The sequence below is a fragment of the Zea mays genome, chromosome 6, assembly GCF_902167145.1.
Source record: "Zea mays cultivar B73 chromosome 6, Zm-B73-REFERENCE-NAM-5.0, whole genome shotgun sequence".
In the NCBI taxonomy this organism is placed as follows: Eukaryota; Viridiplantae; Streptophyta; class Magnoliopsida; order Poales; family Poaceae; genus Zea; species Zea mays.
Window position 1 is genome coordinate 140,093,873 of NC_050101.1, and position 17,763 is coordinate 140,111,635.

At 39.7% G+C, this 17,763-nt stretch overlaps 1 protein-coding gene across 1 annotated transcript; it reads right to left on the reverse strand.

Moving 5' to 3' along the window:
* Window positions 1-303: 303 nt before the first annotated feature.
* Window positions 304-3,718, reverse strand: LOC103630092 (phosphoenolpyruvate/phosphate translocator 3, chloroplastic). Its single transcript, XM_008651189.4, has 10 exons — window positions 2,886-3,718; window positions 2,662-2,784; window positions 2,320-2,472; window positions 2,142-2,227; window positions 1,978-2,062; window positions 1,751-1,870; window positions 1,587-1,655; window positions 890-1,019; window positions 703-799; window positions 304-572 (listed from the first exon to the last, which is right to left on the reverse strand). The coding sequence occupies exons 1-9, from the start codon at window positions 3,312-3,314 to the stop codon at window positions 723-725; spliced, it is 1,272 nt and encodes a 423-aa protein (XP_008649411.1). The 5' UTR covers window positions 3,315-3,718; the 3' UTR covers window positions 304-572; window positions 703-722.
* Window positions 3,719-17,763: the final 14,045 nt, after the last annotated feature.

Below are 17,763 nucleotides of genomic sequence, written 5' to 3' on the forward strand. Positions count from 1 at the left end.
TGGCAACTCTAATTACTGATCGTGACTGTGCACTTACTTACATTCTTTTTCCTTTCTAGAAGTGCATGTGGTAATTGTGCAGTGCCTTCTCATCTGGAATATGAAGTGATTGGCGAATGTTTTTTAAAAAAAAAAACTTTTTGGTTATTACTCTATTTTTATTTCCTTTTCCTGTGAGTTTACTTTTATGTTTTTCATGGTGTATATACCTTCTCAACTGCTCTCATCCACGAAAGCGATATCTTTTTATCAATCAATATCACCAGTTGATTCTGAGATTCTGTCTATTTCATATATACCATATCCAGGAACCAGGATATTCCTTTTGTTTTTCTTTCAGCAAAAAACACAAAGTTCGTAAAGAATATATATAATAGTAAGAAAACATTGAACCATATTTTGACGTAAAGAATATATGTAAGTGAGAGCATTCTGTCAGTTTCAATGACATTGAAGTATATTCCAAAATTTGTATTCTCTTGAAATCTAATAATGCTATATCTTCGTTGTTCACGTGTTCCACCACACCTTGTCCAGGAAACTGACGTACAAGCTTCTCACATCCAAAGAACCTGACAAGAGAACACATTTTTTTTAAGATGCAGCATGGAGAAACTACATGTGTTTGCTACCGTGAAGGCCAGTCTGCTTCACCACGTCAACTGATAGTTCCAAATCCTCCATCATTCTATAGTCTGTTACCTCATCATCAGGGGTTGTCTTCATGCAGCCGTAGCCTTTGGTTTTGACTTTTTGAACTGCGAGTACAGGAACACTCCAGCAAGAGCAACACCGGTTCCTGCAGGCAAAGAAAAAAACTTACAATTCAGACATTGATGAGATGGTAAGTAACTGGCATTTGCATGAAGAATATTAATCACTGCTGTACCTAAGGCATTTATAGGTGAAATTAGAGTTCTAAAGAAGAGAACGGATGACACAATGACCACCACACGTTTAAGAGAGTTGGCAACCGAATGGGTCACGGGAGATACTCTAGCCAATAAACTGTACGAAACCTGCCGAGAAATAAATAGAGACTTCATTAGACATAATTCAGTGTGCAACAGAATTCATAGTAACAGTTAGATACGAGATAGTCCAAAAAACTGATAGACACTAATGAGGAAAATTCTATACTCCGTCCGTCCCAAAATAGTAATCGTTTTAGATAATTAGTGAGTTCATACAATTTTTGATGCATGTGTTTTCTCTATGTGTGTTGATTCATTATCATCCATTTGAATATAGATATAAAAATCAATAGTTAAAACAACTACTATTTTAAGGCGGAGGGAGTAGTTTTTAGGCTAAAAAAAACTGATATTCAACATTTTTTCATGAGATGACACAGGAGAGCTGAAAAATTGTTCAACATAACTGGAGATAATATCATATTTAACTGGAATGGCCTGATCCTATTCCTAGCAATAAAACAATGGACAAAACGTATATATTATCTGCAAGCAAGTAGTAAGTAGTTTGTTTGGACCTAAGTAGCCAACCGCAGTAGCCACTAACAGACAATTTTAGCAACCTCCGAGAGACTACAAAAAATGTTTTGAGCGGAGACAGACTGGCCTCACCTGTTGGTAAAAATAGAAAGATGTCCCAGCAAGTGCCGCTCTTATAAATAATTCTTTTACATTAACTCCCTGAAAACCCAGAAAGTTTAGTATTCAGCAATTTCATGTCAGTAAAGTGTTGAAATATTCCAAAATTTCTTGTTTTTCATGCTGGCCACACTTACAGCATTCTGTAGATACGATGGGCTAAACTTGATTCCTTCTACACATAGCATCAGTGGAGCAGATAACAAGAATGCCATGACAGTTATTATTGAGAAGAGATTTATATCATCCAAACTGTCCTGTAATAAGAACAAGTCTAGTTAGGGGGTGTAGTGTTCACAGCATATATCATGCTGAACTGTTGTGGATCTACAGTTAGGGAACATTATAAGCGCAAAAGGCTCACCTCTTTATCAGCGAGAATTTTCTTGCTGTAAACGTTCCGCGATTGATTCATAAGATTCGAAGTCATGGCACTCCAGAATCCAATCCTGTTTTCTCCTAATATTAGAATCAAATACACAATATTTCCTTGAGTAAATTCTTTGACGCTTTAAAGCAATAAATTACCAGTTGAATGAAACTTCAGTCATCGACGCCAATACAACTCCACCAACAATAGGGACAAGTGAGCCCAACACTGGTAGAGAAGGTGTCTGTAGAGACAGAATACAGAAACAGATGTTTATATGAAGGATTCCAACTTTGAGGACAAATAATCTAGCAAAGGTGCGAACCAACCAATTACCTCTCCTAGGAATAGGATAGAGAGGAGGACCGAGAAGAAGGGCTCCATGGCCTTGATGGTGTGGGTGAAGGAGACAGACACCTTACCCAAACTCATATTGGTGAAAACATTTCCAAGCATGTGGATCAAGGCCAAAGGCAGGAGCTTTGCATACTGCATCGCATCAGTTACACGAGTGAACCAGCTTTACATTGGTGCAGTTTAGTCAATCTTTTTTGTTTATTACTTCCTCCTTTCCAAGTTATAATTATAAGACGTTTTTGCCATTTCTATTCATAGTATGTATCTATAAATATATTCGATAAAAAAAAGGCCAAAACGTCTTTGAAACGGAAGGAGTACCTGTTTGAGGGAGAGCCTCGGTTTGGGATGCAGATTGAGCAGCCACATGAGTGTGATGAAGAAGGTTCCGGATGCGAAATGGAAGGTGGTGATGGTGTAAGGGAAAGGTATGGCTTTCAGAACCTGCCCAACTCGCAATTTTCGAAAGAATTTAATTAGAAGATCCCATTTGGTTGCGCAACCCCATTACGAAAAGACTTGGGGAACAGGACGAAACGGCGGACCAGCTTGTTGTAGATGTTGAAGTAGATGTTGAGGAGGTACCAGACGAGGATCATTGTCCCGAGTTGCAGGGTCTGCGAAATGCCGGCGGCGCCCTCCTGCTTACCGGCTGCTGCCGGAGACGCCGCGGCCGCGGCCGCCCGCGTCCTCGCCGCCGCGCCGGCACTGGGGGCGTCCGGCGCAAGCAGAGGCGAGGGCAGCCGGCGCAGGCCCCCGCGAATGCCGAGCGGGAGCGCCGGTGCGCCGGCGCCGGCGATCGGCCAGCGACAGCCATGAGAAGAAGAGGGGTAGGAGGAGGATGGAGAGGGCCAGAAGGCGACGTGGCGCAACGAGGGTAGGGATCGGGGCGAGGGCGAGCGGCGCGCCGCGGCCCAGACTCTAGAGGTAGAGACGGAGACGGCGGACGAGCAGGACGCCGACATGCTCTGCATCTCGGCGCGTCCGCGTTGCCCTTCTCAGCGGTCAGGTCCGGGTATGTGCTGCGGCTGCTAAGCGCCACTTGGCGGCGTCGATGGCCACGGAGTACCGGTGGGGTTTCTTGAAGCGTAAGCGGCGGAGAAGCGAATGCGGCTGCGATGGCAGCAGCGGTGACGCGGTCTGTCACCACAGTGTGGCCATTTATAGAAGAGGGAGGGCGCTCGCGAGAGGGGAAGAAACGGCTGTCGGACGCCACGCAAGGCGACGGGAAACGCACGGTATAATGGAAGTCCGGTATCGTGGAGTGACCGGGGGGAGTGGAGGGGCGGCCGGATTCGCGTGGGGAGACTGCTCGAAACCGGATGGAGCTCGCTCTCGCTCGCACCGCACCGCACGGCGGCGGCTTCCTCCTAGGGTCGCCGTGGGACAGATGGTTGGGCGGCCGATTTTTTTTAAGAGCTAGTTTGGAAACCCCAATTTCTCATGGGATTCTTATTTTCCAAGGGGTCCCTTGGAAAAATGAAAATCCCATGGGAAATTGGAGTTTCCGTCCCCTTGAGAAAATAATAGGGTGTTTGGTTTGAGGAATGAGCTAATTCATCATCTTCTCACTCCTCACTATTTTTGTTTGGTTTGTGGAATGGAATGAGTTGATCCATCACCACCTCATTCCTCATAGTTAGTTAGCTAGTACTAATATGAGGAATTGGGTCATCCCACCAAAATTGAGGAATGAACCCATGATGCATCACCTCAATTTGGATGTAGTGATTCCTCAAACCAAACACCCTATAAGAATCTCGTGGGAAATTGGGATTTCCAAACTAGCCTTAAATGATATAAGCTATTATAACTCTCGTCAAGTTTAGGTGATGTTTGGTTCCTCTACGACACTAACCTCACTGTCATGATCTATGATGCCATTGTCGAGATTCCACACTATACAGTGGCATCTTTTTTCTCAATGCTCTCTTATCTCTCGTCTCCTATAGATGTTCAAATTGACAACATAGCCCAATTCAACTTAGCCACCCGCCAAGTCCAAAACCTAGTCCAAAACCTTGTACTAGCATGGCATAGGATGGATCCAACCGTGTCATGTTGGCCCGACAAGCACGTCCCAAAAACAGGACAATACCCGCTCAAGCCCGGCACCATAAAAACAGCTCAAATCAACATAAAAATACAGCACATTCACAAATGTTGAGCATATATCACTTAAATTAAGGATAGAACTATCAACACATATCATAAAAGTCACAAATCATAATGTTGAACACAAATCACTTAAATAAAGGATAGAGTCATTCATGAAATGGTTGCCTCATTAAAATCTTTCTAGGTAAAAACTCACAACTTATGAGAAAACCCTGGAAAGAAAAAAAGAGTACAATCGAGTGTAATGTAATAGTTTATTGTCTTAGTTCAAGTACATCATAGGGCATTAGGAATAGCAAATGCAAGATTATATAGTCTAGAACCTTTGGCTCTAGGATCATCAAGATAAAGTCCCTCAAATGCATCTTCAAAATATTGGCCATGTGTACATGCTGACCTCTAGCTTCACCAAGCTCCCAATCTTTCATGCAAACTATCATCTCAACCATTTATGGTGTTAGACGCCATCGTCGTTCCTCGATGATCCAGCCACAAAGGCTAAAAGTTGATTCTTAAGAAATAGTTGAGACAGGAACATAAATAAATCTCTAGCTAATATGGAGAGAACATAATTTGGTAGTTTATGTTCATCCCACCAGTTTAGGATATTGAAGTCATCATCAAACATTTTGAAGTGTGTCACTATCGAAGGTAGGATGGCAGTTCTGTGTCAAAGGGAACTTAGGCCAACAATAGAATGTGCTTATTGAAGCAAATCATATGTTGATGTTCCACTTCACAAGTCAGGACTAGTACTAAGCTATACAAACTCAGAAACAGGATCAGATCCATAGATTAATTCCTAGTTTTATTTCCTCTTAGTTGTAACAAAGAGAGGATGAGACACTTGCTTCCTAATTGCACTAAACTTATTAGCATCATATTTGTTAAACATTATAGTCAATTCATGTCTCACAAAACTAAAATAAACTAAGTAGTCAGTACCAAATAGTCTAGATAAAAACCTCAAGATATTGTTGAAACCTCTTAGCTTGGCTTTAGGATCCAATATAAAAGTAAATGCATAAAGCATAGGTATGTCCCTCTAGTACTTAAGAAACATAGAAATCATAGGATCAATAATGTTGGGCACACAGGAACGGGGTGCCCAAACAAAGCCCAACAAGCTCTTACCGAGCAACCTTACGAGGCGGAGCGGGCGACCAAGTCCTTAGCGAGCAACCTTGCGAGGCGGGGCGAGCTACCAAGTCCCTGTCGAGCAACCTTGTGAGGCACCGCGGATGACCAAGTCCCTGTCGAGCAACCTTGTGAGGCAGAGCGGATGACCAAGTCTCTGCCAAGCAACCTTACTAGAGACTAGCATAAGAGAAGGCCGACCCGATGATAGGAGCCCACTTCAGCGGGACAAGACGGTCATCACCAAACTACGTACGGGCCTCGGATACGGTGTCGAAAGGTCACTAACGGACGTCAGACGATAACTCGCCACATACTATCTTAGGCGAAGGGATCTCAGCATCAGAGTCTCTATAGTGACCAAAATATCTGGAAAGATGTAACAGATACACCATACCGGGTGTATGCCTACGCACGCCAGTAAGTGACATGGGCCCATGACGATAGGCAAAGCTACGTTGTGCGCTACCATGTCGTGGGACTGACCCACGGGAACCACCGCGCACTACTACGAAGAAGTCAACAGCGAAATCGCTATAGGGACCCATATGACGAATGAGCGAGACGGTGCGCCATACCAGGGGTATGGCTATGCACGGCCCTACAGACAACACGACACCAGGGCACAACGTCAAGATGAGGCAACGGATCAACCTCATACCAAGTAGAGAGCAAGTCACCCCTGTAAGGTCCTACTCTTGAACTATAAAAGGGTGTGCCTTCTTTCTTCTAAGACACACAAGCACACCAGTTGTAACACGCTCCAAGCAATATAACGATTAGCACTACACTGGAGTAGGGTACAAACTCGAACCAGTATAAACCCCATGGCCCAAGTTCATTGTTCGAGTCCTAGCGATTCACCATTCGGAGTGAGTCCGCGTTAGCATCCCATGCTGAACACAAATCTTATTGTCCTCCGGTTTCTGAAACCATAAAATTATATGTTAATGTGGTCAAAGCTTGTCATATATTTATAAACATGACATATATTTTTATTGTTAAATAATATATTTTATTAATGAATATGCTCATAAGGTATCTATTGCTAAGTGTAGAATTTACTTGTAACATGATTTTTGTCACCTATACAAACTGATAATTATTATAACATTATATTCAAAGTCATGTGAGTATCTGAATTCGAATCATTCATTTTGTATTTTATTCAATAATATTCATATTCATATTCGAATTAAAATATGGTACCTAGTGACATCCTAATTCGTATCTTTGTGTATTCTATCCGAATCCATCTCTACCCTCATCCCATTAGGCCTGGTTGCCATCATTGGATGTAAATAATGACTCAACGCTATGATATATGACGTTCAACTGTCAATCGTGTAAACATCGACTCTACATGTCATTACACATATCTCTGTTCTTAAGGCGACGCCTAGGCGTCTAGGCGGAGGTCCAACGCCTAGGCGCCTTACCTGCCTACCAGTGGCGGACGCAGGACCAAAATTCATGGGGGGCCAAAAAAACCACATTACAAAATCAAGCATCGTCACGGCGAGCGAGGTCAGGTATGCCAAGAGCGGGATGGTGTCATGGTGATAACGAGTGGGACGAGGACGTTGAGAAGGGGCCATGGTCAGGTGACGTTAGGCAGGAAGGAGGTGGCAGTGTCAAGAATGGAGCATCTGGGCAGATTGGCTCTGGCAGGCCGGGGCGTCAGAAGAAATGGGACATGATGGATAGGTGCGATGACTAGACCAAAGAAGATGGAAGTTGAGAGAACTGCTCAGGGCAATTTTAGCCTATCCAAACCTTAGTTTTTTATATACTTTACAGCAGGTGAACATTAGGTATAAGAGGTTATAAGAATTTGAATGGGTCCTTCTATGGCTCCGACAGCGTCGGAAAGAATGAGACTAGATGAATAGATGTGAGGATTAGACCAAATAAAAGGACGAGAGTTGATAGGACTAATTCGACGAGGAGATCCATAACAGGACTGTTTTAGTCTATCTAAATCTTCATTTTTAAATATACTTAACAGTAAATAAACATGGTATATAAAAGGTCATAAAAATTGAGGGGGGCCATGGCCCACTTTGCCCCCCCCCCCTCTGCGTCCGCCCCTGCTGCCTACCTTGCCTAGGCGTCCAGGCGGTGGTCCAACGACTTGGCTCGTCTTACCGCTTTAAAAACCATGACACAGATTGATTCGGGTGGCTGCAGTCGTCTCAAAGTCTCAGGGGCCCCTTAGAACAAAGGAAATATGAAAGATTTTTGAAGGATTAATTGCCTACGGAAAAATTTCCTATGTGAGCCATTGGAACACATGATTCAATCCCATCAATACTTTTGAAATTCCTATGGATTCCTTTCCTCCAAACAAATTTTGGAGAAAAATAACAAGAGGTCCAACCTCCTAGAAAATTTCTTATGGCTCTTATCTCTCTACCCAAATTCCTACATAGCATCTAAAGGCTAAGTGAGAAATTTTCCCGCATTCTCGTTCATGTAGAATTACAAGCCATAGCCAATTCTAATCATGTGTTTTCGTTAGAGGTGTAATCAGATCAGATCAGATACAGATACTACTCGTTCCATATTTATTTTTATATATTTCTCTTTGGATTCGGATGGATACATATATTATCAAGTTGTGTCGATTAAGATTTGAACGTTAAATATCCAACTGAGAATACGAATACAGATAAAGATCGGATACGGATCGAATACTGTGTACCTGAACTCAGATAGAAATCGGATCTTAGCCCTCTTAGACCAGTGGCGGAGCTGGGCCTATGGCCAGTAGGGCCTAGGCCCTACTCTTGGCCGAACTAATCACTATAGGTCCAAGTTTCTACATCGGCATAAAGAATGAGAAACGCCTCAATGCGGGAAGTCCCATCAAATGTGCGTAATTACGCATGCTACTATGATGTGAGCAGGTGCAACCAAGTAGTAACATGTGCTAGCCAGCTAGGGTTTTGGCGTGGCGGCTCACAGGCATCAGAAGGCGTCGACGGCGGCGGGTGTGCGAGCCGCGACACTGCGTGAGTGAAAGTCGCCTAGAGGGGGTGGATAGGTGAAACCTGAATATTATAAATCTAAAACCAAACTAGATCCCTTGATTAGTGGTTAGAACAAGATTCACAATTATCGGAGTATAAAACTAAGTCCTTTGCTTGCAAAGAGTATTGTTTTTCAAAGAGTGTGGAATATGATCAAATAGCAATACTACTATAAATGTTAGTGGAGAGTAATGCAAGAGGGCTTAGATAAGAAGAGGAGAAACACAAGTTCTTTCTTGCAAGGAGTTGCTTCTCTAAATGTGAATTTAACTTGAAGCAACACAAAATATTATTAGCAAAGAGTAGCGCAAGAGAACTAGGAAGGGGAGAGAACAAACAAATCACAAACAATAAACACGAGAGACACGGGTGATTTGTTTTACCGAGGTTCGGCCCTTGAAGGCCTAGTCCCCGTTGAGGAGTCCACAAAGGATGGGTCTCTTTCAACCCTTTCCCTCTCTCCACCGATCACCAAGACCGGCGAGCTCTTCTTCTTCTCAAGGATCACTTAAGACCCCGCAAGGATCACCACACTCTTAGGTGTATCTTGCTAGCTTTACAAGCCTCCAAAACTTTGGAGGAAGTTCAATGGGAGTCAAAACTCCACGCACAAATGATCACAAGATGTAGCACACACTCTCTCTCAATGAATCTCACAAGGCACTATTGCTAAACTCACACGAGAAGCTCACTTTTGCTTGCTCTCTCTTTTGTGGCACTTGTGTTGGTTGTAGTGGTCTAAATTTTGTGTATAGGATGGATCAATGAATAGAGGTGGTTGGGAGGGCTTGGATATGTCAACTATATGACTTGGAATATTGCTTGGACTCCCACACCTTGAAGTGGCCGGTTGGGGTGGTATTTATAGCCACCAACCAAATTGTAGCCGTTGGAGAAGGATGCTGGCGATGGGCGCACCGGACAGTCCGGTGCGTCACCGGATAGTGTCTGGCGCGCCGCCACGTCACCCTGTCGTTAGGGCTTGGAGCTAGTCGACCGTTGGAGGCTTTATCCTCATGCGGCACCGGACAGTCCGGTGCCACACCGGACAGTCCGGTGCCCCTCTGACCTTCTGCTCTGACTTCTACCGCGTTACTGTGCTGCACTGTTCATTCGTCAGAGTCGACCGTTGCGCGCAGATAGCCGTTGCTCCGCTGGTGCACCGGACAGTCCGATGAATTATAGCAGAGCTGCGCCTGGGAAACCCGAAGCTGAGGAGTTTAGAGTGTACGACCCCTGGTGCACCGGACAGTCCGGTGCGCCAGACCAGGGAACACTTCAGTTTCCTTTTTGCTCCTTTCTTTTGAACCCTAACTTGTTCCTTTTATTGGTTTGTGTTGAACCTTTGGCACCTGTAGAATGTATAATCTAGAGCAAACTAGTTAGTCCAATTATTTGTGTTGGGCAATTCAACCACCAAAATCATTTAGGAAAAGGTTTGACCCTATTTCCCTTTCAATCTCCCCCTTTTTGGTGATTGATGCCAACACAAACCAAAGCAAATATATAATTGCAGAATTTAACTAGTTTGCATAAGGTAAGTGCAAAGGTTGCTTGGAATTAAACCAATTTAAACTTTTATAAGATATGCATGGATTGCTTTCTTTCTTTTAATATTTTGGACCACGCTTGCACCACTTGTTTTGTTTTTTGCAAATCTTTTTGGAAATTCTTTTTCAAAGTCTTTTGCAAATAGGCAAAGGTATATGAATAAGATTTCGAGAAGCATTTTTAAGATTTGAAATTTTCTCCCCCTGTTTCAAATGTTTTTCCTTTGACTAAACAAAACTCCCCCTTAATGAAATTCTCCTCTTAGTGTTCAAGAGGGTTTTACAAATTGAAAGAAGATCAAATATTTTAGATACCAATAAAAAAACTCCTCTTTAAAATATAGATACCAATTGAGATAGAATTTCTTAGAGGAATACTAATTTCAAAGATACCAATTGAAAACAACTTTGTTTCGAATTTTTTTAAAATTGGCATGGTGGTGCGGTCCTTTTGCTTTGGGCTAATACTCTCTCCCCCTTTGGCATTAATCGCCAAAAACGGAGTCTTTAGAGCCCTTTTTACTTTCTCCCCAATGGTACAAATGAATATGAGTGAAGATTATACCAATTTTGAGAGATGGTGGAATACCGGCAAAAGGATAGATAATACCGATGGTGTAGAGTGGAAGCGATGTCTTTGCCGAATACTCCATTTCCCTTTTAATCTAAGACTTAATATACAAGATACTTATGAAAACATATTAGTCTTAGCCTTGGCACAAGAGAGATAGAAAATATGCAAATGTACCAAAGGAAAGAGACATGGTTAAAAGGATATGTCAAATAAGCTTAAATAGTTCTATATAATATAGATTGCTCCCCCTAAATATGTGCCTTGAGAGGAATACAGATTTTGGCCTTAAATGCCAAGTGCGCATAATTAGGTTAATGAGAACATATCTATAACATAGAAACGGTGAAGTGCAATGTGTCATAATAAAGGTGTGATGCTCACGACAGACTATGCACTTGTGAAAGCATGTTGGAAACATTTTAAGCAAATACCCTTAAGGATTTCAAAGAGACTTAAGGAACCTCCACCTTTGGAACAAAGGTAGCTTATCCTCGTTACAAGGTTAAGCTTTAAGCTCTTTGACAATAAAATCACTTCACCTAGTTTTAACAAAAATGCATGAATGCAGGAATGAAATTTTTGAGAGGTTAAACTAGGTATGAAGCAGGGATAATGCATAGACATGCTTTCTCTTCCTTTTATACAAGATATGCAAGGAATGTATAGAGGAGTAAGATTTAGGTACATGTGTAAATGAGAGGAAGTAGTTTTACCCTTTTGTACCTTCACATAGAGACGCTCTCTTCATTGTGCTTTGTCCTTAGTCTTAGTTGCTTAAGACCTATATTCAAGATAATATATGGAAATATTTTGCACAAGAGAGAGTTCTACAACTAGTGATCCTTTTCTAAGTCAGAGTTATCACATATCAAGTAGATCACAATTTGCAGAAATTTACCCTGAATTCTCCTTTTAAACTTAGTGCTTTTCAAGAGAGATATTGATTGATAGTATATGAGGCACTAAGCAACATAAGTGTTAATTGAAGTTGTTCAATGATCAAATGAATAACATATGCAATCAAAAGAACAACATATGCATCAGATTATCAAATAAGCTTAAACTAGGAGAACCCAGTAATTATGCTACTTTAACAATGAAAGCTCCAATCCTGAATTACTCTACCAGGTTGGATTGATTTGTAGCAGCATACTTCATGAGAAACTTATTCTCATGCATGAGACTATATGAGATTACCAAGATAAAGTGATAGTCTCAACATAATCAAGATATAGAAATAGGCTCCCCCTAAAGATATGCATCAAGTATTTGAATGAATTGAATAGATGCACTCATTTTTAGAGACGAGTAGGGAGAAGCATTATACATCTTGATCAATGCTTATAAGGTTTGCAATAAACAACTTATGCCTGGTATTCTCACAATGAAAAAGATTTAGAATGCTTACAACCACACCATTGATTGTTTTGAAGATCTTACTGTCCAAGTAGGTGTTGTTGTTCTTGATGTCTTCCTCTTTCATTTGAGTGTCCTCCCTTTGTAGTTGTCTCTTTTTCCTTCCAAACTTATTGAAAATACTCAAGAAAGATGTTAATAGCACAAGGGAGTATATGATGAAGGATGGTTTCTTTAGATAAGAAATATAAACAATTCATCATCCACATGTCACACAGACATGAAGTAAAATCCTTAACATTAGTGCACATCATTAGAAAAGAGGAATATGCACCTTTTAAACATTTTTGATCAATCATAGGAATTTTACTTCTTCATATTGAATTTATTATCATAACTTAGAAGCATGTCAATATGAGAATAGATATAGCAAAGGCATGAATTAGATTCTAATGGATAAGTGCATTTATGAGAACGAGATTGAATGCACATCTAGCTGATTTATGTCCAATAAGGAATCTATTCTTCACATAGGTAGAATATGATAATTTAAGAGTAAATAACCATAGATGGGAACTATATTTGATTAAGAAGATGAGTTCCCATACCTTTGCTTTTACCTTCCTTTGGGTGAAGAGAAACTCTTGAGGCTTGTGGCTTGCACTTATTCTCTTGTAGATTTTCACAAGTCAGCTCAAGAGATATGTCATTAGAAACACAAGCACTAGTTTCCCTTTTTGTAATCATTTTGACAAGGAATGAAAAGTGGATTACTAAAGCACGGAAACTTTATATTATGAACTAGATTATTCCATGATGTATGCTCAGTTCTAACTTATAAAACAAGCATAGTTAATTCTTTAAGATTATGGGAATAAATCTAATTCATAACATGGAGAGCGATGAATGTAGAAGAATCATATCCAATTTAAGCAAGAAGAAATACAACATAAATCATTGGATTTGATTTTTCTTTTCATGTTAGATTACGCATTTCCATAGAGAAACTTATTCTCTCTATGTGAGGCTACTTAGGTTAGATGGACAAAAGCATTAGTCTCATGGTTCTAGTCATAAAGAGATATTCCCTTTCGAAGTGCCCTAGGGATTTGAATTCCTTATATGACACTTTAATCTTTCAAGAACTTGGAATATGTCTCTATGTCTAGATTATGGCAATAAAGGGATGATTAATGTAGATCATGCCATAAGGTAGTTAAAATAATTTAAAGTATGTAGATTGTCATAATATAGAAATGATAAATATGCAATCTACCATATGAGAGGAATTTCTTCAAGGAATGGTGACATAATTTAAAAACATTTGGAATGCTTCCCTTTTCTATGTGACTACACAAGACACATAAGAAATGATAATTTAAGATACTTGCACTTAAAAGCATAAATGCTACCATCCTTTGGCTTTCCTCCATGTTGTAGGCCTTGATTTTTCCGCACAGGATAAATCTTTATTTCCTACAACATCAATATCTTCCCCGAGATGATATGAGTTTTAGACATAATAATTCAAAACAACTTTGGGTCAATCTTGGATATATAGATCATTGAAGATTGATAACTTGAGTTAATAAGAATTGAATTGACTCTCTCAAGCACCCCAAAGCTTCATATCATCTCCTTCTCCTGCAAAGCTTATCAAGCATATTTTGGTACCCATCGCTTGATGGATCCATCAAGGTTAGTCAACAAAGATCTAGGAACCCAAAAGTCCTTTGTGTTAGCACTTGGTAAACTCATTACCTTTCTAGCACAAGTTGCAATTTTGGGTTGCCTAGTTACATGTGAAATAATTGACAAGCTAGAGGTGGGATAGTTACCAATGGGACAATCCTTGCATTGATGTCCCTTCTTTCGGCATATGTAGCAAAGGCGGTCTTCAAGTCTTGAAGATTTCTTCTTTCCTTGTTTCTTGCTTGCTACAGGGTTAGTTAGTATTTTCTTTTCTAATACTATGCCTTTTTGTTTTAAATGGGGACAAGACTTAATTAAGTGTCCCTTCTTTGAGCATTTAAAACAAAGTTTATCATCCTTGTTAATAATCAGGCCATTTTTAATATAGGGACATGACTTAATCGAGTGTCCCTTTTCAAAGCATTCACTACACTTCTTACTTCTCTTAGTGTGAAGTGTGGCTTGATTATTACCTTGGATGTTACCTTGCATGGAGGCATGGTTGAGGCTTTTGGCAGAGGTATTGATTTTCTTCTTTTGTTCCTTCCTCTTGGCAATCCTCAAGTCCTTGACATTTTCTTCAAGGGATTTAGTGCATGCCACGGTTGATCCCGTCTCAAGCTTCTTCACCATGTGATCACGGTTATCTTGAGAAGGTTGAGCAGTGCACTTCCCTTTTAGTTGTGTCAAGCTCATCTTTAGCCTCTCATTTTCTTCTTTGAGCTCTTGACATGTATCATCTTTTGTTCTTGGAAATTTTAGCTCAAAGGAGGATTTTCTTGTTGATGAACAACAAGTATTAGCACATGGTAAAACAGTTTCAATTTGAATACATGTGCATGAGTGAGGTTGTTGAGATTTTAAGTTTTCTATCACTACCTCATGAGCAATGTTTAACATGATATGATCATCCATAAGATTTTCATGAGAACATAGAAGCATATCATATTTTTCTTGAAAAGCTAAATTTTCAACTTTTAGCTTTTCTACTTGGTCCTTAAGCAAGGCATTCCTATTTACTAATTGAGCGATACAATACAAAGAGTTATCTTGCTCAATTGAAATAGTTTCATACCTTTGAACCAAATCAACATGAGAGCACTTTAGCTCCTCATGTTCTTTAGTCAACTCTTCAAAGCATTGGCTTTTTATGGCAAGAACACCTTCTAGCATTTGAAGAGCTTCGCTTTGCTCTCTCGCTCTGTTTAAGAGTTTGAGCATGACCGCCTTATCTTCTAGGCTTAGATGAGCGTAGAGTTGCATAAAGCTTCTTTCATCCTCCTCATCCTCATTTGTGCTTCCACTATCATTTTCATTAGCCACACAACATATGTGGGAATCGAAATTGGAAGACAAACCTTTTGGAGAGGTGGATTCATCGTTTGGTCTCCATCGTTCATTTTCTTCTTCTTCCTTCAAAGGGTTAGTTTCACAAGAACTAAAGGAAGTAGAAGCATCAAATGAACTATCATGTTTGGACTCATCAAATTTGTTTTTAATTCTAGTCCAAATATCATGCGCATCATGAATAGGTTCATCATATCTCATTATGAAGGCATGATAATCTTCTTTGCTAAGAGAATTACTTAAGATGTCATAAGCTAGATAGTTTAAGCGTATACATCTTTGATCTTCCTCGGAAGCATTTTTCCTATCATAACTAGAAGGTATAATACACTTGTCTAAAATTTGTTCTAATTGTGAATCTACGGTTCTAAAAGCATTTATCACACTAGTAGACCATGAAACATAATTAGAACAATCCGAAAGTAATATCTCAAGAGTTACCTCATTGTTTTCCTTCGGAGATGTCTTCTTGTTCTTTTGGGATCTTCTTCGAGCCATCACTTCGAGTTGTTAGACTCAATATGAAGTGCCTAGCTCTGATACCAATTGAAAGTCGCCTAGAGGGGGGTGGATAGGCGAAACCTGAATATTATAATTCTAAAACCAAACTAGATCCCTTGATTAGTGGTTAGACACTACTACATATATGACTAATTGAGACGCACAATTTAAGACAGATATAAGTATATTTTATAGAAGTGTCTTATATCATATGGTGTTGAGCAAGATAAGACATTTTTTTGAAAATCCGTCTCAAATAGACAAGTTTTTTAAGACAATTATGTCATAACAAATGTCTTATATTGATTTAAGACATATTTTTATTGTAAACCGTCTCAAATAAGGATAGTATTTGAGTCATCACTACTTTAACAACTGGCTTAGATGGCAATGAGTATTCTAGACACTTCTATGTCTGAAACCATCTCAAATAAGGATACTATTAGAGTCGTCTAGACTATAAAACCGTCGTAGATATGAGTGAGTATACTAGACACTTGTAAATATGAAACTGTCTTCACATGATAAGTTCTAGCAAGACATATGACAAACATAATAAATAATGAATTTATTTTAAATTGATGATATATATTAAATAGAATGTCAAACTTCTCTCTGTCTCTTGCTATAATGGTCAAATGGACTATTCAAACTGCCTTAGATGTTAGTGAGTATACTAGAAACTTGTAAACATAATACCTTTTTCTTATGATATTTCTGATAAGACATATTGTGAAAAAAACGTAGTAAATAGTAAATTTTGCTTAAAGTGACTCCAAATAAAACTATACGTTTGAAATATGGATATTTTTTATTTTCTCATTAATAATATATTCATATTTATAATATCGTCTATTTGTACGGTATAAGCAACCTAATAAGAAGTGGTTAATGTCATGGATATTTCTCTTTCTATGCGTTTTGCACATATATACAATATTTCTTGATGATTTATCAAAACCGGCCTTGTATCGTAGTGGTTAAAGACTTAGACTGCTGTTGGTGAGATCTAGAGTTCGATTCTTCGAATCACCATCAATTACGCGCGTGGAGTCCGTCGTCCGTTGGCTTGCAGGTGCCCACGCGCGTGGAGTCCGTCGTCCGTTGGCTTGCAGTGCCCGCGCGCGAGGAGTCCGTCCGTAGCCCGCGCGCGTGGAGTCCGTCCGTGCGTTGGCCCGGACTCTGGTGGGCCAGAACGTTCCTATAAATACATGTATAACTTTCTTTGATAAATTCATCGTACAACTATTTAACTCGTCGTCGAAATTTGAGTTTTTTTCCAGCTGTGTCGAGTAATTTCTTCTCATTCATTCATCTTTCAGGTAACTTAGGTACAATTAAAATATTTCATGTAGTCCTACTAGTTTATTAAATATGTGATATTTTTACATTAAATATATGTTTCAATTCCTTCAAATTATGTTAGGATCGTATGAATTTTGCCTGCATAGTAACATTAATATTTTTAATTATGAAAAATGTTTTAATTATTTAATTAATTTTTTATTTGTTAGTTATTAAAATAACTTTATAACAGATGAAAACCTAACAAATTACTTAGTTTTTTCCCTATATCATCTCGTGTTGTTTGCGTCTAGTTTATGAGGCAATGTAATATGAAATTAAAAGTCGAAGTGAACAAGTATAAATGGATACACTTTAGATGGCTTCCCCATGGTGTTTTCTTTGAGCGTGCAGAGTTTTGCTTCGGTTTACATAGTATTCTTTGATGAGTTTTGCTTCGGTTTACATAGTATTCTTTGATGCTGCTAATGCCTATATTGTTTTCGAATATAATTATGTACAATGGGTACTGATTGTGCTAATTCAATAGGATCAAATGAGTTCTGAGTCATCTTCTGATACATCTGGGTCATCAACTTCAAAAACCTCTGGGTCCACAAGTACCTCATCTTCCACTAGCTTGCATTCAGAGGACATTGTCGAAAAAGGTTCTTGTACTTCTGCCAGGCATAGAACGAAACGAGGTCACGCCAAATGCAAGAAGCTAGAAAAAGGAGGTCCCCGTCGTCTTACGTTTGATAAAAATGGGATTGCCCAGTCACCTGTAAAACATGTCAATGAATTCTCAAGCTATTGTGGTTATATAGCACGC

What these genes read in the sequence shown, in the direction of transcription:
- LOC103630092 (XM_008651189.4), bottom strand. Translation starts at nt 3,314, where the DNA reads ATGCAGAGCATGTCGGCGTCCTGCTCGTCCGCCGTCTCCGTCTCTACC. An exon ending in CGAGGCTCTCCCTCAAACAG is followed by an intron (nt 2,473 to 2,661) that starts GTACTCCTTCCG and finishes GATGCGATGCAG; the next exon opens with TATGCAAAGCTCCTGCCTTT. An exon ending in CTATCCTATTCCTAGGAGAG is followed by an intron (nt 2,228 to 2,319) that starts GTAATTGGTTGG and finishes CTGTCTCTACAG; the next exon opens with ACACCTTCTCTACCAGTGTT.